We start from the raw sequence: 20,722 nt of genomic DNA, 5'->3' as shown, positions 1-20,722 counted from the left end.
TATTATGAGTTGTTGAAAGAATGTGAGCTCAGAAAAAGAAGGGCGGGTCGGGGGAGGGGGTTCAAATATGCAGACATAAAAAGCGGTCGCTGGGCTGTTATTCCTTACTTTCTCATGATCGGCCCGGCAATCCCTCAGGAGCTTCTGGAAAAGAAACGTGCTACGAGGAACGAGGAGGAGCAAGGAGGAGAAGAAGAAGAAGAAGAAGAGCAAAAGCCCACAGAAGAAATTCCGGCCGCAGATCAACCCGATGCTACCAACGACAACGACGATGATCCTGATGCATATGCACCCGCTTTGCCACCTGATCTGCTAGAGGCTCGTCGACAGCAGAAGGAAGAACAACGCGCTTCTGCTTCTACTGCTTCGCAGGCTGAAGACCAACCCGGTCGACGGAGGAGACGAGCACCTGTTGGTCCGACAATGCCTTCAGCGATACCACAGCCACGGGAAGAGGAAGAAGTGATTGGACCCGTCCTGCCAAGTAACTACAATCCAGAGAAGGTGAGACAGTCAACTGGATAAAAAACAATCCACTTTCTAAGTTATCTATAGGACGCACTGGAATCTAGGATTGCTGAAATCGAAGAACGAGCACGACAGAGCAGAGAAGCTATGGATGCAGTAAGTGCAAATGACTGTTATAAATCCTTGTAAACTGACTAACAGAACTCAAATCAAAAGGCCAAAGATGAATCCAAGACTAAAAAAGTCGAACGACCTGAATGGATGATCAAACCTCCAGAAATCGATTACTTGCGCAACGGTATGAAGAAAAAATATGAAATGGGCAAATTTTTCTTTTTAGCTCGGTTCTGACTAGAAGATGTTCACAGCTGATTCGTCCCGCTCTCGAGGATTTATCGGCACACAGATGACAGAAGCAGAGCAAGATCGCAGTGTATGGACAGACACGCCCGCAGAGAGAGAAAGGAAACTCAAAGAGGCTGAGAAACGGAAACGTGAAGAGGATGCTGGACTTATCCGACCCTCAGCAAATATCAGTCCACAGGTAGATCCCAAGGAGATGGAAGTAAAGCGTGCAGTGGAATATCACAATGTGAGTAGTTGGTCGCCTTTTTTGTTACAAGTTGAGAAGAGACTACTAACAAAGTGGTAATACAACAGGCAGTAGAACGTCCGAAATCGCTCATGGAAATACACAGAGAAAAGCGACGCAAGACGAAAGGAGAAAGCGTCGAAGATGTGGCAAGTCGACCATTTGATCGAGAAAAGGATCTCCTGGCACCAAGAAAGATGGACAGAAAGCAACGAAAAGAATTATTGGAAAAATCAAGAGAGCTTGACAGTCGATTTGGATCCGGAAGTAGTTCATTTCTTTAAACATATACACTTTTTTTTACATTGCAACCAGGCCGCCGTCTATACGATGGTGATGAGAAAATATGATTCTAATTCTCTATACGACGAGAGAAAAGAACTTACCGACGAGGACGTCTGTGCCAGTTTGGAAGGAGCTTGCATCTGAAGCGAGGTAAACTGCAGGGCGGCCAATTTCATCGGCGGTACCCATACGTCGCAGAGCGCAGAGATTGTTGAGTTGATCAACTACATGCTTGTCCTTTGGCGAGATAGGTGTGACAATGTTTCCTGGCGATAAGCTGTTGACACGGATGTTGTACTGTGCCCACTCTACTGCAAGGGCCTTTGCCATCTGGAGCACTGCGGCCTTTGAAGTGCAATAGTGGGACATGCCAGGCTGGATGTCTGGACGGTTAATAACATGCGCTGAGATGGAGGCTGTGAGAATAATAGAGCCTGCAATCTTGTGCTTGACCATGCATCTATGCGTTTTTTGATTTTCCACTTGTTAGCAATGTCTGTCTGTATACAACATTACATTCCATAGACAGATACCTTGCAGCCGCCTGCGTGGTATAGAATGTGCCGTCGACGTTAACGTTGAATATACTGCGCCAACTTTCAGGAGTGTGCTCGAGTGCTGGCTTGTACTCTGCAATGCCGGCGTTGCTGACTTGGACATGGATAGGGCCCAGGTCTTGTTCAATCTGGCCGTAGACTTGTTGCACCTTTTTTTTTTAATTGACAGTATTATGTAAGCTGCTGGCAGTTACGCGAACCCGAAGCGTCCGCCTACTTTACCTGTTCGTAGTTGCTGATATCGAGTCGATAGTATTTGAAGGTACAGTTAGGGAAATCCTGGCCTAGCTCCTTCTCTGCCTGCTGGCCCAACTCGTCCCGAAGATCAATCATGGCTATCTTTGACGCGTTTGCTTCTGCAAAGGCGTGGACGATACCGTGGCCTATACCTCTCACGCCTCCAGTAACTATCATCCAGGCAACGTTAACATTCAACATACGTAGCTGGTCCGAGTCATCGCTTTACCAACGCAAGTCTTTCCTGCGAGCGAGAAAGGGCTCGATGCAGTCATGGGCAAAACTTAGATAGTTGTATGGGGAAAAGAAAAGTGGATGTGAACTTTTCCCACCATATCGAGTTTTTGCTTTAAAATGAAGAGGATGCGGACCCGGAGATCCGAAAAGTTTAAACAAATTTTCCGCTTTTTCGCCGGTTTCCTGTAAGGTTGTTGCTTAGAGTTTCTCCAGCAACTTTCGACCCCATACACTCGTTTTCAAAATCAAAGTCGCACCTCGCCAGTTCTGAAATCGCAGGTTATCAAAAATAGAAGTCCTGTTTGCTCAAAAATCTTTGCGCGCGTGATGACAAATCAAATGTCGTGTTCACAGAAAAAGTTGTCGTACTTCGGCTTGGCAAATCCATCCCTGGGCTCTATGTTTTTTTCTTTTCCATACATAATTTTTTTTTCGAAAATGAGCAATCAGTTTTTTTTTATGAAGATGGACAAAGCCACGTCGTTGATGAGCATGGCTGCCCTGAGCCCATGGATTATGTCGCTGATGAGGAAGCGTACGCTCTTCAGACCGTTAGTTCTCATACTGACTATTTGCGCACTTTGGCAAGCGAGCGTAACCATGAGTTTGTTGCTACGCATGTCGATGAGCCAACCGACACCGATATCCGCATGAAAGAAGCGATCCCTAAGCGTTCTTATACCACATACACTGACCAAGATAAGGTTAGATTTTTCAACTGATGTTTGAGAAGGTTTTGAGTGCGTCAGTTGCTGCAATGCAGTCAGGAATACATGTTCGTTCAGCACAAAGATGGGCGTTACAGTATGAAAAGGACCCTGACAGCATTTTTAGAAAGCGTAAAAACAGTGGTCGTCCGCGCATCCTTAATGAAGAGCATACAAAACTTATTTTAGAATGCGTTGATGAAAATCCGTCCATTGTCCTAGAACAGTTGATGGAGCGACTACTTCAGATATTTGAGGGACTCAAAGTATCCAAAACCACACTTTATCGGTTTGTGAAGAATGAATGCAACTTAACATTGAAAAAAGCTCGGTTTCAGCCTGTAGACAGAAATAGTGAGGCTAAGACCCAAGAGCGCCTTGACCGGGTGCGCGAATGGGACATGACCGACATTGACTTCAGAAAAAAACTGTGTCTTTCTTGATGAGTCTGCCTTTCATATCAACATGAAGCGCAGCATGGCATGGTCGAAAAAAGGATCCCCTGCAGTCGTTACGTGCCAAAAACAAGAGCAAAACGACTACTATTTTGGATGCAATCTCTGCGTCTGGCATAATTAAATGCAGCCTGAGACTTCCACAGGCACCGTCCAAGAAAAGAAAGCGTGCAGGTCATTCTGAAACTATAAGTAAGGGGACTGTAACTGGTCATTATCTTAGCTTCCTTAAGGCTACAATGGATGAGATGGACAAATATGAGCAGATGAAGGGCCATTATTTAGTCATGGATAATGCTCCTATTCATAAGGCAGAAGATATCTTTAAATATATCGAGTCTCGAGAATATCTATGTGCCTATCTTCCGTCATACTCGCCTGAACTTTATCCTATTGAGCAGTTTTGGTCAGTTGTTGAGAGCAAAGTTAAGCGCAATAGGTTCTTGGAAAGCGAGACTTTGTTGACACGCATCAGTGAGACATCCAATAGCTTAAGGTTGAGTGATTTCGAAGGTTTTGTTTCTCATTCTTATAGATGCTTAGATAACTGTCGTAACGGGGAGCAACTATGATGTTCTTTTTCAGTATTCACTTCAACACAAGTATATACAGGTTTTTTCCTAATGATTGGCGCTTTATTTTCTTCAAGTTGGCGCAAGGTTTAATTTCAACTTGAAAAAAATAGGCACCAATCATTAGGAAAAGACCTGTACATGAATGTAAAAAAAAAGGTGATACTCTGCTCTCCAGGCAAATCATTGTCGCTTCTGTGCGACAACTTTTTCTGGGCATGCGACATTTGATTTGTCATCACGCGCGCAAAGATTTTTGGGCAAACAGGACTTCTATTTTTGATAACCTGCGATTTCAGAACTGGCGAGGTGCGACTTTGATTTTGAAAAAGCGTGTAGTTTTTCAGTATATGGAAATCTTTTCAAGAACGACATTTGTTTGTGTATGTCGGTGTCACGACCCGAAATTTGGGAAATATAAAGCATGAACATATTCGATGTATACCAACAGTGAGAGTTTACATATAACAGGGCCATAATCTCCTTTCGAGCCTTTCAAAGCAACTTATTAGACTTGCTTATCTGTGACATTTTTCAATGCTGTAAAGAAGGCTTAAGTTATCCAAATGCGGCATGCGAACCCCTTGACTCCTTAAATCAAAAAGAATGTCGATTCCTCATTGTAGGCTAAATAGGTAAATGATATCTCATTGTCAAAAACGTATCCACAACCTGTGTGCGGCAAGACTGAATCATCAATATGGGACAATCTGCAAATTGAATCTTACTATCTTTCAGCGCTGCCGTCATGTTTGCTGTGAGACGAGTTCATTGATGTACGGCGGAAAAAGGCAAAAAGCACAAAGAATGAAGAGGAACGTTGAGTTTATTGTTGGAATGCGATGAGAAAGGAAAAAGGTATTTGAACCGAAATGAAAACGATTGCAAGGGAAAAATAGCAGTAGAAAGAAGATATATAGTCATTTTCATTCTTTTTCCTTCCTTCGCACTTCTTTCTTGCTTTGCATATTGCATATGGACCGTGGAGAGCAGCAACAACAACAATCGCAGCAGATCAAGCGACGATGGTCAGCATTCAGCAGCCGTATATTGATACGACAGCTATCGTGGCGTCGGCGCACGTACCCGGAAACGGCGCATCAACAAAAGAAACAAGCTATAGACATACTAGTAGAAGAAGAAGGGTCTCATCCAACATCTTGGCCCCCAACGACGAGCACCACAAGCAGCACATTGTCACTTTTCCGCCGTGCATTGCCGACCATCTCTTCCGTCACACGTTCAACAACTTCATCTATATTTACCGTTACAGGATTGGTCTCGCAGTATCCTCATTCTCGAAAAAGCGTTTTCGATGCATCACCGGGCATCGCATCACCACTTCCTTCTCCTCCAGTGTTCCATACCCAGTCGCTCTTGTTCCTGTTTGGCTTTCTGTTCTTCCCGTGCTGGTGGATCGGTGCATTTTGCATTGATGAAAACAATGCAACGACGAATTTATGCAAATACATTCGGTTTTGCAAACGGCAGCAACATCCTGCACTATCAGCGCCGCCTAAACCCCCATCTACCGTGCATCCATCTATGATCGCTAACGGCCGAGCCTCGCCGCAGCTGTGGGCAGTACTCCGCAAGAAGAATCAGATTCAGGAACAGCAGCAGATGCTGGTATCTGAACCGGAATCCTGGAGACGTGAGCGAGAACTGTTCCGTTCATGGAACCGGTATCTAAGCTTTATGTCTTTGATTCTGGTTGCTGTTATCATTGCCATGCTGGTCTGGTACCAAGTTGGCGTAAGAAATAGATGGTGGAAGGCAGTCCAGTAAAACATAAATACTTGTAATAATAGCTACTCTTTCTAAGAAACATGACAGTTTTAAATATGCAAATATTTTATGTTTTGCTGCAAAGGATATCTTAGCCAGTTGATGGATAATTACATAGGTATGTGCAAGATAGTACGCTAATAACAGTGGTATGTACGTAAAAGGAGGATCTGAGTATACAAACTAGCAAGGATATCGAGACTACAAAGTATTGGGATTATTGAAACGTTGGATACAATCGAGGGTTTCGCGGGATACAGTGGGAATAGCAGTTGAGGGTGGTTGCAAAGGTGAGGGAGGAACCATCAATGAGTGGGATGGCAGTTGATTCTGTTGCTGCAAAAAGTTAATATTGTCGCCGCCGCGCGATGTCGCGGGTGCTGCATGGTGCGGGGAAGGTGCGGGCAACGACCGAAACAGGGCCTGATTTCGATGTATAAGCGACGAGTACTTTACAACAATCTTTTTGAGTGCAAATGGGAGACAGTGCCACTCAAAAATCTTGATATCTTTCTCAATATGCCGTGGTCTTGGATAGCCAAAGCTCATGATGACCTTGAAGAACTCTGCACTTTCGGGTTTACATTTGCTTGCAGTCAACGGATGGAATCCTTCCAAGTTGCGACGGATACGGTTCTTTTGTTCAATTGAAAAATCCATTTGCAGCAAGTATTGGAGCAGATAGATGATATCCACAGAAGTCACATAGATTTCGTCCCGTTGAGCCCAGTGGATAAACGAGATCACGACTCCTGCTCCTTCGTTGTTATTGTTGTTATTATTATCTTGGAAGTTTGCTGTGGGCGACAGGATTTCAAAGCTGCATTGAATTCTGCAGAACAAGTTCGGGCTGATTTGCGTGAAGCGTACAAGTCGACGCCCTCGCTCTATTTCTTGCTGGCTCCAATTCTGTCCAATGGATTCAAAGTCTCCCAGCATTTCGAAATCGATAGCCCGCGACAAGGAAGGGTAAGGTACGTATCTGGTCAACGATAGACTGCCTAGTCGAAGATTGCTTTTCTTTCGACGCTGGTGCTGCCGTGTAGCCTGACCTTCATTGGCTGGAGCCAACTTCAATGTATCACTGCTGCTGCTGGCGGGGATATCACGAGTGTTATTTGTGATAGACGAGGAGAGAGGGCTTGCGTTCAGCGGCGCCTTTGAGCCAGACGTGGTTGCTGTGGTGAGCGGAAATAAATTTCGTTGCTGCATCAATGCTGCTGGCGGTGGTGTCGACAAGCTCTCGTCCGTTGCTGTTGGGCTGCTGGCATTTTCTCTAGGGTTTGCAAGGAAGCCGGCCATTGCACAGTCTTGATTGGCTACAGATAGTACAACAGCTCAGCGATTGACAGGGTTTGGTTTTACAGCACGGATTGAGCTACTAAAAATACCTGATGATTCCAGACTAGGCAATATGTTGTTGTACCTAGATCGACCACCACCACTGCTGCTGCTGCTGCTGTGTCTGAATGCCGAGTGATCGTTGCTGCCGCCGCTCAAGTCGGCAAAGTTTTGGTACGTGAAATGACCCACGAGCAACTGCGACACGGGATTGCTATCGAGCAGACACAAGGCAACAGGGACGGCGACTGCAGATGATGAGAAAACAGCCATGTTTGTTTGGTGCAATGGTGGTGCGTGTGCCCACAAGAGCAGCGAGCCATCCGGCTGGAATCGCCTGTGGGTATCGAGGACAATGCCGCCAACCATTACTTTGACGTTTTCAAGGCGGGAGGCGTGTCGCACAGGCACATGCACGTTGATGACAGTACCCTGCACCCCAACAGTCGGACGTACACTAATGGTTGCTGGCATTGCTGCACCGGGCCAAGCAGAACCTCCCGCGGAAGGAGACGTCATTATTGATTTCTGATCGATCGCGGGGCAGTTCGTCGTGGAATCTAGACCGATAGATTTATGCGAATTTTTACATTTTATCAGTACCTGCATGTTTTCAGTATATTTCATATGATAAGTACCAAGCGATGAATCCGAACTGTTTTCCATTTGTGCGACTATGAGGGAACAGTGAGACAAACAGGACTGACTGTTACGCGGCCCGATCACTTCATTTGCTCCCCAAGTTCATTTCCCGCACGCACAGACTCAAAACAGAAGGTTTACAATACCTTTGTGGACGATGCACCAAATATGATATATAAGGAAAGGATGTTGAAAGTTGGGAAATACGGAAGAGAAAGAAGAAGAGAGCAATCACAAGCGCAGCTAAGCAAACCCTTTTAGCGGGTTTGAAGTTCTCTTCGTAGAAGAAACTGACACTTAGGTTTCAGACAAAAAAGAGTGCAAGGCACATGATGGGGATCGCCGTTTCAGAAGGGCGGATGGGCAGAGGCCCAGAACAGAAATTGAAGCTCTGTTTCAAAAAATTCGTCGCTGGTGTTGCTTGAACCTTGTTGCACACGCAAACCCGCTATCCACCATATTCTGGAAAAAATCATCAACTACATCTACCAGAGATCACTTCCATCATCGTCATCACTTTCATTCTGCTGCTGTCCACTGATACACTGCTCCATCCTCTTACTGCTCTTCGTTGCAACATCCCGTTGATCGTCGTGGATTTACGGCCTTGTCATCTTTTTTTGGGCATTGTCTTTACGTTGCACCCAACCTTGTGGTTTTTTTTTCGTCATAACTTTTTTTTGGACTGTACGCAAAAGAGTCTTTTTTTGTCCCTGGGAACCTTTTCTTTTTTTTTCCTTTCCTTCTCCTCTTCACCTTTTTGTAAAAAAAGATAACCTTTTCTTTTCCACCGAAAAGGGGCTCGGCAGGAGAACGCGTTTGTGTGTTGTGTGTGTGTCCAGACGAGCTATGATCGAATGTCCCTCAACACCCATTCAAAGCGATAACCATGAATCCTACTTTGCGAACCCGGTAGCAACGGCGACAGCGGCAGCAGCAGCAGCAACGCAGGCAGAATCGCCATTCATGGTTGGCGGTGCCACCCCATATTTCACTGCTCCAAGATCACCGCTACATCAGCACCAAGAGTTTTTCAATGCCATCCAGTCAAGATACGCTGCAACGGACAGCAGCGGGCATCCGTCTCGACCGATTGTTTCGACAAGTCCCATCACTCTCCAGCCGCCGAAACTTCGCCAGAATGCACCGTCGGCTGCTACGGGAACATCCGGGTCGTCTTTGCCATTCAAAAGTTTCAAACCAGAGGAGCTAGGCGAGCTTGTCGATCGCCACAAGGAATCCATTCTCATGATCGATGTTCGTTCCTTTGTGCATTATTCCCATCTTCATATCCAAGATGCTATCAACGTGTCGATACCCAACACAATTCTCAAACGCCCGTCCTTTACTTTGGACAAAGTTTCCGAAGTCATTGTCTCGGACACCCAACGCGCTGTGTGGAGTGCGTGGGCCGACAAAAAGTACATCGTACTGTACGACCAGATGTCAAGCAACCTCATTCAAAACCAACCCAATGCAATCGTGTATCTTTGCAACAAGTTTGTGCAATCCAACTATCGGGGCAGCCTGGGCTATTTAGAAGGTAAAGTTTTAAGGAGACTATGGGGAGCGCGAGGGAGGGAGGTGTCAAGGCTCCACAGGAGACCCCAGAGTCTCGTCTTATTTCACTGTGACTTTCCGCTGCAGCAAACTAGTGTGAAAGTTGTGTGTGCAGACAGGCGTGGAAGAAAAAGAGACGCGGGCGCTCGCGCTTTTCCTGAGACAACTGAAACCCTGCGAGTAATGACTGACACACGCACGTCCGTACAGGAGGAATGTCAGCTTTCCAAGCCTTATTCCCGGATCGTTGCGTACGATCGCCAGCAATTACTCGCAACGGCAGCAACAAACTACGGCCTGCGGATAGCATTCCGTTGACACCGGGACTCTCCGGCTTCCCTCCGCCTGTCACTCTACCATCCTTGTGCTTGGACGGCAATAACAACACACCTGCGCCTATGAGTTCGATGCGACGGCGAGCGCAAGGTTTGCAGCTTGGTAGTCTTCCACCTCCGGGCCCGCTCACAGCGCCTAGCATGCCACTCGATAACCAGGCATTTAACCCATTCTTTTCGAACATTCGACAGAATATGGAGCTTGGCCACGGTGACATCAAGGAACGCTTTCCGATTCGTCCGCCATCACCAAGCCAGTGTCAAATCGACGCTGCAACCGGTAAAGTGTCAAACCGGACATTGCGACAAATCATCGGCGTCTCCGATCCGTCCACTATACCTCCATGGTTACATGCTTTACTCGATCAGGAAAATGGTCCCAAGCGTCTGGCAGAGATGTACGAGGTAGAGAATATCTTTAAATTTTTAACGCCAACCAATCGGCCCCCATGATAACAACAATGTGGAAATATTTTTGCCAGACGATTGAGCGTACAGAGCAACAGCGTTTGCAAGGTGTCATGGCCCACCATTCAAGAGCAAGTGGCAACTTGACCGATCATCCATTCAGCATAGTAGCAGGCATAGAGATGGGTGCTCTCAATCGATATACCAACATTTGGCCTTACGGTAAGAACTATACAACTTTTTCTTAATCTGTAGCCATGCCTGTTAAAAGTTGCTCCAGAGTATACTCGGGTCAAGATACAATCACGTTCACCAGGATCGACAGGATACATTAATGCAAGTTTCATTGAATACAATGATCAAGATCCAGCAGCACTGGCATCTCCATCTTTACCATCCATTCCAGACTGTCGAAGACTCAGTGAGCAGCGTCAAGCTTCACCTTCCGCACGCCGGTATCGTCGGTATATCTCCACGCAAGGTCCACTGCCAACCACTTTTGCAGACTTTTGGACTGTTGTCTGGGAACAAAACAGCAACGTGATTGTCATGTTGACCAAAGAGGAAGAAATGAATAGGGCAAGTGGGATCGTGGTATTACTGTACCTATATTCAGTTTACTTATTCTATATCTTTATACAGATAAAATGCCATCGATATTGGCCGTCCAAGCAAGGTGAAGCTGTCAGTTATGGCAACTGCAAGGTGATTCTTGTTTCCGAGACGATGCAAAGGTTTCAAGATGACCCTGAAGATGAAGGTGTCATCCTCAGAGAATTACTTTTGGAGCATAGTAATGAGCAAAGAACTATTCATCACATTCAATATCTGGGCTGGATGGATTTTGGCGTGCCCGACAGACCGGTCGGTACGCTCAAGGTTGTCCACCTAGCAGATCAGTTGCAGTCAGAATTTGAGGCACAAGGACAGGCTGGACCCCTTGTTGTCCACTGCTCTGCAGGATGCGGCCGTGCAGGCACATTCTGCGTGATTGATACCATCATTCACAGGTTACAAAACCGATCTCAAGTCCCGCTGGAGCAGCTCAGTCAGGCCGAGCGCGAAGGACGACTCGACATTGTCAATCAGACGGTCGCGAAGTTTAGGGAGCAGCGTGTTAGCATGGTGCAGACGCTCCGCCAATATGTATATTGCTACGAAGCCATCCTCTGGTGGATTCTATGTTACACTTGACATTCTGTTCGTGATTCTTGTTTCTTTAAAAGCATCGTTTTTTTTACCCTTTTTCAATTACATTCTTGTTTTCTACAAAGACCTTCAAGCTTCTGTAGAGATAAATGAACACTAACTGTCGACCGGCATCAAATTCCATGGCGACGCAGTTGCCATGGTAGTACAGCGAGGCAGTGTTACTACGCAGCAAACCTGAGAAACTCTTCTTTCACTTCTCCTACTAGCCTTTTCTCTCGTAACTGTGGCGGCTCTGTTGCAGACTGAAGTTCTCGAGCATATTGCATGGCATCCCACAAGAACGGAATGGTGCGCGTGTCAGGCTGTGTGCAGAACCTGGAGACCGACTTTCCAAGCACACTTTTCTCGAGCGTGCACTTGGAGTCCCGTGGTCGGTTCAAGAGATTTTCCAAGTTGGTGACGAGTGTTGGGCACTTTATAAAAGAACTCGATTTTACAAAGGACGTGGCTCTTTCGGAGCACGAGTTGGAGCAGCTGGCTGCCAGAGACAGATCAGCGTCAGCAACACCCGACATATAAAATATAGGAAATTCATGCGCATATTTCCAAGATGGGCCAAGATGCGCCAAGATGCATTACCTTGGCGAGGGGTTATCCAACCCGCACATTGCAGGATCGATGCTGGACGCTGTTGGGTCGCTTCTTATTTCCCTAGGTTTGAAGGCGCCGTCGACGTATTTCTGAATTTTTATCACTGAGGCTCTGTTAAATTCGAGCTCGATGAGACGTGCGCATGTTAGATTAATGTAGCCAAAATGACTTACATCTTTTCAACCATGCTTCCCATAAGAATTCTTGCTACTTCGATGGTTAAAGTCGTCAACAGACAAATCTGATTGCACGTTCAGGTCTTCAGCCTCAACACCTCGAAGGCGGTGTATCTCCGTTTTCATGCGAGCATCTCGTTCTCCTCCAAAATGAGTTATACAAACGCTTGCTTTCGAATCTGTCTATACCGTGCTGCTGAGGCATCTAGGCCGTCAGCCCTGTATATCCAATCCAAAATTGCAAGTATCCAACGCGCATTGAGGTAGATAGATATCGATGGCATTTGCCCCATTGTATTCGATGTTATGTAGTGTTTAGCTGTAAATGCTTGATGGCAGGACAAGCGTTCGAGAAATAGTCCATGGCTGATAAGTTTACAGTGCAGTTTCTAAAGTCCAACTCGGCGAGTCCATGTAGTTTCTCCGCTTGCTTTTTTTTCTAACGTGCAATTGACAAGTTGCAGTGACTTGAGAGCAATCAGGTTCGAAAGAATAACGTCGATATCGAGCTTTTGGTGCCTGCTAGGGAGCATATTCACACAGAGGGTCTCCAGAAACCGAAATCGTGTCAATTGTGTTACAAAATCGCCAATGTCCATTAACGAGCGCTAAGGATAAGCTTGCAAATTGCGATTATCCGGTCTGTACAGTCGAAAAACGATTTGAGGATATCCATGTCATAGGCATACATATCTATAGATTCAAATCTTCTGCCTGTGGAATGGATTTCCACGCATTCTCACGGTTCCTTTATCCCCTTTTATTTTTTTCTACGCGGTAGAAGAGGTAAATGGATGGTCGGGAAAGATGAGCGGGCAATTGGCCTGCCAACAAAAGGATATAGAATGGAAAAAGATGCATGGACAGATTTCTTCTTGGTTTCTCAATAGTCTTTTATCTTTGTTTGTTTCTCTCTCTTGTTATTTTTTGTTAGATCAGTTTTGAGCATACAGACGAGTCCACTCGCGAGCTACAACAGAGGAAGTTAGCACTTAAAACCGCAGCACAGAGGAGACCGAATGCCCGCATTACCGGTAGCAATAGCTGCTTCGTCGTTTTCCTTCCAGTGCTGAGCGACGTCGTTAGCCAACGGATCATCTGGGTTAGGTGCAGAGAGAAGTGCCTGGATCGACAGCAAAACAGTTCGGATCTGAAGCGCAGGGGACCATTTATCTTTGATATGTTTTCAGATCATCGCCCGTAAATCTTTGCACGAAATGTATCTATTACCTTTCAGGATATCCAAACAAATGCGTCCAAGCTTGTCAATGTTAGGATGGTAGATCTTTGTCAAGAAACGCACTTTGGGCGGAGCCATGGGATAGTCTTCTGGAAGGAAGAGCTCGAGTCGAAAAACACCACCTATTCATTTCAACCAAGCAAAAGAAAACCTTGGCATTGAGTCAATGTCACTCGTATAAACAAGTGTCAACTTACTAACCTTCGAAAGGAGACTGTGTAGGGCCAGCGATTACTACATCAAAGTAACGCAAATTGTCCTCGTGGGGAGTGGCACTGATACCCGGTGCAGGCTCAGCCAAGAGCCGCTCGGTTTCCTGTGCTCAGAGAAAGAACTGAGTCGTTTGCTCTCTGTGCAGACGGACCGGAAATACCTTAATAATGCGCTTTGGGAGAGCCATGGGCAGGGCAAATGTTAAAACGAAGGATAGGTGCCGTCGTTTGGGAGGAGGAGGGAAGCGTGACCGTAACGCAAATTCCCCCAATTCGTTGTGTTCCCGACCCAACTTCTTTTCTCTTCTCTTACACTCTCTCTGTCGAACTAATGGCTACATTCAAGTTTTGTCGCGACTGGTATGCTCCAGTTGTGTGTGTGTTGTAATCGTCTGGAATTCGAGCTAATGAGATGCTCGCCCCCTCCTCCAAAAAGCAACAACCTTCTTTATCCCAGAGAAGACAAGTTGAATCGACAGCTCTTGTACGCTTGCCGGAATTGCACATTTGAAGAGCTTGCAGACAATGCATGCGTTTACAGACACGAGATCATTCACCAACCCGCGTATGTTTTCTACTCAGAGCTTTAATCGACGACGCAACTTCTAATACGTCTCTGTCTGTAGAGAAAAGACAACCGTACTTGCAGATCTAAGTGTCGATCCGACTTTGGTAAGTTGCCGTTAGGAAAGAAGTTTACAATGGAATGCTGTTTTTCCTGAACATCCGAGCCCAGCCGCGAGCAAACGTCCAATGTCCAAACTGCGGCAACGTGGGTGCAGTGTTTTTCCAGTCGACATCGCGAAGAGCAGATGCAAAGATGACCCTATTTTATGTATGCATCGAACGTACTTGTGCGCACCGTTGGACCGACTAGCATCCTATTCACTCACTCACTCACTCACGCATGCATGCATGCAAACACAAGATACCAAATCCAACAATTCAATAAAGCTTTTTGTATATACGAGAATAAATAATAAAGAGAGCAACAAAAAGGCACTTTTTTCTCCCCATCTGCAAGAGAAAAATGAAAGTTGGCGCTGAGCTGCAAAGCGCACTCCAACGCACATCTTCCACTTTTGTAACTTTCGTTTCCTTCCCAGAGTCTCTGCCGCGTCAACAATGTCCTCGGCAGCAAATCAAGCAAGACAGAGACGCATTGCAGTGCTAGGTGCACGAGCAGTCGGTAAGTCTGTGATTTACTAAGCTAGACAAGCGGTGCGGCAGAGCTAACCTTGCAAGTTTTATCCACAACGTAGGTAAATCGTCACTTGTCATTCAGTTTTGCGAGAACCATTTCGTGGATAGCTACTACCCTACTATTGAGAACACATTTACCAAAACTATCAAGTACCGAGGACACGGTGAGTAGTTAGTTATATTTAGTTCTTGGTTCACTGGGTTTTAGTGCGTTCGTTTGAATGAGCCTTGTTAAACTCCGTTTTAGAGTACGTTGTAGAAATCATGGATACTGCGGGTCAGGTAAAAAGCTAAACCTGCTGTGCAAGACGAATGTCTGCAAGGGAATAACTGAATTCGTTGTTGTTGTCAGGATGAATACTCGATTCTTTCTTCACACCATGCATCGAGCGTGCACGGTTACGTATTAGTGTATTCTATCGCATCCCGATCAAGCTTCGATATGGTCAAGATCATTCGGGAAAAAATTCTGGATTTCACGGGATTGGAGACTGCACCCTGCGTAGTTGTAGGAAACAAGTCTGATTTAAATATACAGAGGTAAAAACAGCTTGAACCTACAAATTTATGAGCTCTAAAGTCTGATCTGTACGCTTGTTTAGACAAGTATCTACCCAAGAGGGCAAGGATCTAGCAGAACAATGGGGCTGTCCTACGGTCGAGACATCGGCTAAACACAATGAGAATGTTGGTAAGTATTACAGCGTTTTTTGTCACATTTTGATATTTTCACTGATAGCTAACACGCCTGTGCACTCGATGTACATAGCCAAAATATTTGACATGTTAATCGCCGAAATAGAGAAAGCGAATAATCCACCCACAGAAGACAAAGGCGGCTGCGTTATCTCGTAATCATTTTATTCAATAAATTGTGTGTATGTATGTTTCCTGAGCACCATCCGTGCCTTGCAACGTGTGCCCAATCAAAGCAATATTTGTACAGATTAAAAAAAGCAGAAAGACTTCTTCTATCTCAACAGAGCTTAGACACTTGGATAACAAAAGACAAGAATCAATGCTCGGAAGTTCTCCCCGCTGACTGAGGGTAAGCTGGGCGCCGAAATCGGCATGAAATTGTACATTTTGCCACGTTTCCCGGTTTTCGCAGCTGCCTCATGGCGACAGTAAAGTATCAGTACAGAGCAAGAATGCTTGCTACCATTCGCATTACTCACGCACGCACAGCTCTTCTTTGAAGACTATAACTTTCCTGGAGAGCTCTATAACAGACATACGTCCGATTTCTCGACGCCCATTCGGACGTTACTTGATTTCACACCCCACATTCTGCAGGAACTGCCCAAGAACGAAAAGGTTCGTTGGTGCATACACTGTGTGCATGAATTAATAAAAATAATTTACTAACAAGTAAACGGTAGGATCAAAAACCTATCCATCCAAAGCAAGATCACTCGGCCGAATTCCTCGATAAGAAAAAGAAGGCTTCTTCTTCTTCTAGATCAAGAAGCAACCATTATAGCGAGTACTTGAGGTATGCTGAAGGATTCGGCAGATTCCTGGCCGATTGCTGCATCGATTACTTGGCTACGAGAAACGCACGTGCCGCCGCCCAAGGCGAACGATATGATTCGATACCTCGTACAAGGACAAACAAGCGACGACGTTTCTATGCGCACCACACACATGTATCAACCGAGGACGATAGTGAAGACGAAGAAGAGCAGGAGAAACAGCAGAAAGAACGAAAATCCAACAATAGTCGTGAAAAGAAAGAAAAGGGAAACAGCGAAGCAAATATAGTGTATGCGAAATCAGCAGCTGCAGTGGGCGCATTGACCTTGTCACTGTACTCGACTTACAAAGCCAGTGCTGTGTACGGCGATGTTACTTTCCACGACCAGCTCGAGCTATTGCTAGAGCATGTTCAGACTGTTCTCAAGAGTTCCGAAATTTGGATAGAAGAGCACGAAAAGATGGGCGATCCTGTACCAAGCAATATGCGGCTAGACATCAACAGATTAAATCAGTTGGTTGATCATATACAAAGGTGAATAGTGTTGTATACTTTGTGTAAATACATCCACATCAAAGCTAATGTTATGTCTATCAGGCTGGATCCTCGTTATGAAAAGAAATTGGAAGTGACTGGATGGTACGTCATATACATGCGTTATTATCAACAATGTTGCCAGTTGGTCACAACAACATACTCTAATTTGCTATCAATGTATACATAGGAGTCTGGGTGCCATTGGCGGCTTATCTGCACTGGGCGGCATTGCAGTTGGCAGCGCTGCATTCATGTCCGGAGGTGCAGTGATCGCTGTGGGCGGCGTCATGGTCTTGATCACGAGCAAAGCTAGATACTCGTCAAAGTCGACGACAGCTGCGCGTATCCTGCTTGAGTCCAAAGTACGTCAATTATTGCAAGAATTTACGCAAGCTGCACCAGCTCGCCAACAAATGATTCAACAAGGATTTCAAGAAGCTGGCATCAAGGCCGAGCGCATGGATGTTGACAAGAGGTATTATAAAAAGCTTTGTAGTATCCTCAATTTACTCAGAACACTGTGCCTTCTAATCCCTTGCATTTTAGTTATCGTGTAAAGCATGAATCTGTGGAAGAAACAGCATCCATACCAAAAGCGCAAAAAAATAGCAAACATCCCTTGGCTGCTTAAGTTTCTAGCCGATTCCCTCGCCGTTCCTATACATGTTTGATATTATGAGATATATTATTGTTATTTGTAATCTTGATTTGTAAAACAGCTTTATTTATAAGATTAATTCTATCCTTTCGTTTTATATATTGATGCCGTTCAGTTCACGTTAAGCAATACTAAAGTAAAGCCAACGATATATCCAGGAACCACCGTGAGGAGGCGGCATCTCCAGTTCCCAAAAGTAGGAGAGGTTCTATAGATATAATCTGTATCCTCTTTGCAGCTGTTATCCTTGTGCAGAGGCATAACATTGCTGGTGAAATAGGAGCGTAAAAGCTCGAATATGATCCGGTCTTGAGCACCTTAGACTGCCTGGATTTGCCTTAGACTGCTGCCTTGGTGCCCTGGATGCTTTGAGAGCCTTGGGAAGCGGGACTTGTAGAAAGAAGCCTTAATCACTGGAAGTGCATGATAAACAGGATCGATACTTAACGTTCAAAATGAAGTCTTGGATGTCTTGAATGTCCTGAGTTCCCCAATAACGACTTAACCAACTTGCAAGGGCGGAACACCGTGGACCTGTTTCCTCGCGGCAGGACCCTGACCCGGGGTTTTTTTTAGTTACTACCTACCCCAAGCCAACAGGTCGATGGCAGCTCGAATGTGGGGCAAGAACGCGTCGGCACCACCCTGAAGACTTCACCGATGGCCTGCTTTCCTCCTGCAGGGCCTAGCCCGGTTTCCTTTTTCTACATACCCCTTTCATGCAATCGATATCACATCGAAAGAGCATGTTACTACAGTGGGCGTGGGAAGGGCTTGAGGACAGGAAACCGGCACACCAAGCCCACTCCACTGCGAACCACGGCCGCCGCGATCTTTTTTCCCGCTATCGGTAAAGACAGAACCGATCCTTTCTTGAGAGAGAGCCTGGAGAGCCTGGAGAGCCTTGAGAGTTCCTTTGGGACCATGGGGAGACCGGACTTGCGCGCGGGTGGAGAGACCTAAAGAATGCACTGTGTAAGCTACATTGCTAACAGGAACTTGCTTTCTTTGCAACTTACCAGGAGAGAGAGTGGGGCTTGACATATACGGATCACAAGGATCTTTCCACGGCGTTCCCCATGCGAGGAAAAGAATGAGAAAACCCAAGGAAAGATGCCCAGAGTGGGGACGCGCGTCGTTTTCATGTCGCGCGTTCAATAGTGACGGCTAAATTTCCTTATTTGGGAAAATTTTGATCAAAGAGGCAAAACACAATTCTAGAAAGTCGTGATAGAGAAGGTTAAGAACACTACGCAAGATTTTGAGCTAGAGCAGCACAGATAATTGCAGAGCTGAAGTCTAAGTATTGATGTATTCATATGGAAAAAGAAGCCGATATACCTACATGAGTCGATGAGTATCACTCCTCAAGAACGCGCTGCTACAATATTGCATCAAGCAAAGTAGGGAACAACATATCGATTGCCCACAGCGATCTCCTGCGACATTTTAGTGCAGCACAATTGATTATACAATGATATGGAAAATGAAGTGTTCCAGATATCATTGTACGTCTCCGCTCTCCAGGCAAACTGGCGTTCATTACACGATATGAGCTATAGTTCCAGCAGCGCCCTATGTTCGTAAGTATTGTTAAAGAGTGCGTATACCTTTAAATTTATTGCTATTTAATCGAACGGAAAGGCTTTAGAAAAAAAAAAACCTACATTGTTGCTTGTAGCCGGGATCCAGAAGCCAGCCTTTTTGCAATTTCCATTTTTAGATCCCTAGTTCCCCTCGAAAACTTTGCCCGTTTCAGCGATCAAGTTCAATGTCGACACTGCCGCGCTTGCCCTCCGTAAGCGAGCTGATCAAGATCTATGGCTTGACAGCGAGATCGCAACTTTCACAAAACTTCATTCTCGACAAAAATATAACAGGTATGCAGAAGTGATGTGCCAAGGTTTATGCAATGTTGGCTGATCGATCGCCTCAGACAAGATTGCGCGATCCGCGCAAATGTCTGCTTCCAGCCCGCTGGTCATTGAAGTAGGACCAGGTAAGAAGCATATTTATTTTGCCTGATGCAAAAGCTAATAAAAATTACGACAGGTCCTGGATTGCTGACGCGGTCTATTCTCGACACGGGTGCTCAGAACGTAGTAGCTGTTGAAAAGGATCGACGATTTATACCTACTTTGAGAGTAAATATAGGCAAACGCAAATATTGGTTTAGATCATGAACTTAGGCTGGCGTTCCATAGCAATTGTCTGAAGCTTCAGAAGGCCGCTTGAAAGTAATACAAGGCGATGCATTGCGCATCTCGCACAATGAGATAATACGGACTGCTGGTGGTGAATTGAATGGCAGCTCACCAATGCATATCATCGGCAATCTACCATTCAACGTTGCATCCCCGCTGCTTATCCAATGGCTGCACATGCTCGCCGGTCGACAAGGAGTATTCGGCAAAGGCACTGTGTGGATGACACTGATGTTTCAGAAAGAAGTTGGCATGGTATGCAGATGTGAAAGCGATGTTGCATGAAGTAAACCATGTCTTACACTCAGTATATAGCGGATAGGAGCAAAACCCAGCACACAGCATCGAGGGCGGTTATCGGTCATGGCACAAAGTTTATGCAGCGTGAAAAATGTGTACGACGTGCCATCTAAAGTGTTTGTGCCGCAACCAAAGGTAAAGCAGCCAAACCGCAGAGAACAAATGGTTGTCATTTTAATAAACTTACGAAAATTGCAGGTGAACGCAGCCGTCATGCAACTCAAACCAGAACTCAAGTTTCCAGAGGATGAGAATTTGGCAAGTATGTATTCCTGATGCTATTTGGAACGTGCCGATGTACTCAATAATTGTACCCAACAAAATCAAGGTGCATTTCTGATGCTGGAGGATGTTGTGCGCTATTTCTTCAACAAAAGACGGAAATCCATGAGCCATATGTTAAAGTGAGTTAAGCCCGTATCAAAGATGCATCTGTACAGTCTCAAACGGTATCTCCACGTAGACGTCTCTACAAAGCGAATCCCGCCATTGAACAGCTCCGGGACGAACTCGAGAGCTTTTTAGATCCTCAAGCTCGCTGTGAAGATTTAACCACGGACCAGTTCTGCAGAGTAGCTAGATTATTTCATGAACACCATATCACCATGCCCGTTCCTTAGAATCTAAAGTAGATTTAGATGTCCATACTCTGATTTGCATTATCTCGCATCATTTTCATGATTACACAAAGTTTATCTCCTGCTAGAGCAGGGGAAAATAGATTACTA

The 20,722-nt window shown here is 45.5% G+C and overlaps 13 protein-coding genes across 13 annotated transcripts; 8 read left to right on the top strand and 5 right to left on the bottom strand.

The window, feature by feature from the left end:
- Positions 1-114: 114 nt before the first annotated feature.
- VTP01DRAFT_8002 (uncharacterized protein) lies at positions 115-1,344 on the top strand (the record flags this gene model as incomplete). The annotated part of the gene is made up of 5 exons (XM_069387077.1): positions 115-504; positions 556-624; positions 685-766; positions 837-1,060; positions 1,129-1,344. 5 exons carry the CDS (start codon positions 115-117, stop codon positions 1,342-1,344), a joined length of 981 nt encoding a protein of 326 aa, XP_069242467.1.
- A 76-nt stretch (positions 1,345-1,420) lies between these two features.
- VTP01DRAFT_8001 (uncharacterized protein) lies at positions 1,421-2,414 on the bottom strand (the record flags this gene model as incomplete). Its single annotated transcript, XM_069387076.1, has 4 exons — positions 1,421-1,805; positions 1,879-2,051; positions 2,125-2,309; positions 2,369-2,414. The coding sequence occupies 4 exons, from the start codon at positions 2,412-2,414 to the stop codon at positions 1,421-1,423; spliced, it is 789 nt and encodes a 262-aa protein (XP_069242466.1).
- Positions 2,415-2,885: 471 nt separating this feature from the next.
- On the top strand, positions 2,886-4,110 carry VTP01DRAFT_8000 (uncharacterized protein; the record flags this gene model as incomplete). Its single annotated transcript, XM_069387075.1, has 3 exons — positions 2,886-3,080; positions 3,140-3,469; positions 3,736-4,110. The coding sequence occupies 3 exons, from the start codon at positions 2,886-2,888 to the stop codon at positions 4,108-4,110; spliced, it is 900 nt and encodes a 299-aa protein (XP_069242465.1).
- A 975-nt stretch (positions 4,111-5,085) lies between these two features.
- Positions 5,086-5,898, top strand: VTP01DRAFT_7999 (uncharacterized protein; the record flags this gene model as incomplete). Its single annotated transcript, XM_069387071.1, has 1 exon — positions 5,086-5,898. One exon carries the CDS (start codon positions 5,086-5,088, stop codon positions 5,896-5,898), a length of 813 nt encoding a protein of 270 aa, XP_069242464.1.
- A 201-nt stretch (positions 5,899-6,099) lies between these two features.
- On the bottom strand, positions 6,100-7,758 carry VTP01DRAFT_7998 (uncharacterized protein; the record flags this gene model as incomplete). The annotated part of the gene is made up of 2 exons (XM_069387070.1): positions 6,100-7,217; positions 7,290-7,758. 2 exons carry the CDS (start codon positions 7,756-7,758, stop codon positions 6,100-6,102), a joined length of 1,587 nt encoding a protein of 528 aa, XP_069242463.1.
- Positions 7,759-8,730: 972 nt separating this feature from the next.
- On the top strand, positions 8,731-11,378 carry VTP01DRAFT_7997 (uncharacterized protein; the record flags this gene model as incomplete). Its single annotated transcript, XM_069387069.1, has 5 exons — positions 8,731-9,424; positions 9,652-10,181; positions 10,259-10,406; positions 10,465-10,763; positions 10,827-11,378. 5 exons carry the CDS (start codon positions 8,731-8,733, stop codon positions 11,376-11,378), a joined length of 2,223 nt encoding a protein of 740 aa, XP_069242462.1.
- A 179-nt stretch (positions 11,379-11,557) lies between these two features.
- Positions 11,558-12,183, bottom strand: VTP01DRAFT_7996 (uncharacterized protein; the record flags this gene model as incomplete). Its single annotated transcript, XM_069387068.1, has 3 exons — positions 11,558-11,870; positions 11,976-12,098; positions 12,161-12,183. 3 exons carry the CDS (start codon positions 12,181-12,183, stop codon positions 11,558-11,560), a joined length of 459 nt encoding a protein of 152 aa, XP_069242461.1.
- Positions 12,184-13,098: 915 nt separating this feature from the next.
- On the bottom strand, positions 13,099-13,803 carry VTP01DRAFT_7995 (uncharacterized protein; the record flags this gene model as incomplete). The annotated part of the gene is made up of 5 exons (XM_069387067.1): positions 13,099-13,133; positions 13,196-13,336; positions 13,394-13,525; positions 13,605-13,719; positions 13,777-13,803. 5 exons carry the CDS (start codon positions 13,801-13,803, stop codon positions 13,099-13,101), a joined length of 450 nt encoding a protein of 149 aa, XP_069242460.1.
- A 219-nt stretch (positions 13,804-14,022) lies between these two features.
- Positions 14,023-14,492, top strand: VTP01DRAFT_7994 (uncharacterized protein; the record flags this gene model as incomplete). The annotated part of the gene is made up of 3 exons (XM_069387066.1): positions 14,023-14,180; positions 14,242-14,287; positions 14,352-14,492. 3 exons carry the CDS (start codon positions 14,023-14,025, stop codon positions 14,490-14,492), a joined length of 345 nt encoding a protein of 114 aa, XP_069242459.1.
- A 248-nt stretch (positions 14,493-14,740) lies between these two features.
- VTP01DRAFT_7993 (uncharacterized protein) lies at positions 14,741-15,673 on the top strand (the record flags this gene model as incomplete). Its single annotated transcript, XM_069387065.1, has 6 exons — positions 14,741-14,804; positions 14,878-14,982; positions 15,066-15,100; positions 15,171-15,358; positions 15,421-15,509; positions 15,588-15,673. The coding sequence occupies 6 exons, from the start codon at positions 14,741-14,743 to the stop codon at positions 15,671-15,673; spliced, it is 567 nt and encodes a 188-aa protein (XP_069242458.1).
- Positions 15,674-15,936: 263 nt separating this feature from the next.
- VTP01DRAFT_7992 (uncharacterized protein) lies at positions 15,937-17,463 on the top strand (the record flags this gene model as incomplete). The annotated part of the gene is made up of 6 exons (XM_069387064.1): positions 15,937-15,945; positions 16,007-16,135; positions 16,201-16,829; positions 16,893-16,934; positions 17,020-17,307; positions 17,379-17,463. 6 exons carry the CDS (start codon positions 15,937-15,939, stop codon positions 17,461-17,463), a joined length of 1,182 nt encoding a protein of 393 aa, XP_069242457.1.
- Positions 17,464-18,207: 744 nt separating this feature from the next.
- VTP01DRAFT_7991 (uncharacterized protein) lies at positions 18,208-18,534 on the bottom strand (the record flags this gene model as incomplete). The annotated part of the gene is made up of 2 exons (XM_069387063.1): positions 18,208-18,449; positions 18,510-18,534. The coding sequence occupies 2 exons, from the start codon at positions 18,532-18,534 to the stop codon at positions 18,208-18,210; spliced, it is 267 nt and encodes an 88-aa protein (XP_069242456.1).
- A 727-nt stretch (positions 18,535-19,261) lies between these two features.
- On the top strand, positions 19,262-20,614 carry VTP01DRAFT_7990 (uncharacterized protein; the record flags this gene model as incomplete). The annotated part of the gene is made up of 8 exons (XM_069387062.1): positions 19,262-19,370; positions 19,427-19,489; positions 19,543-19,634; positions 19,695-19,949; positions 20,010-20,129; positions 20,193-20,256; positions 20,323-20,398; positions 20,458-20,614. 8 exons carry the CDS (start codon positions 19,262-19,264, stop codon positions 20,612-20,614), a joined length of 936 nt encoding a protein of 311 aa, XP_069242455.1.
- Positions 20,615-20,722: the final 108 nt, after the last annotated feature.

The sequence above is a fragment of the Rhizomucor pusillus genome (genome assembly GCF_041956525.1).
Source record: "Rhizomucor pusillus strain CBS 183.67 unplaced genomic scaffold VTP01scaffold_4, whole genome shotgun sequence".
NCBI lineage: Eukaryota > Fungi > Mucoromycota > Mucoromycetes > Mucorales > Lichtheimiaceae > Rhizomucor > Rhizomucor pusillus.
Note: the sequence above shows the minus strand (reverse complement) of the source record. Positions and strands in the feature narration are given on the sequence as shown.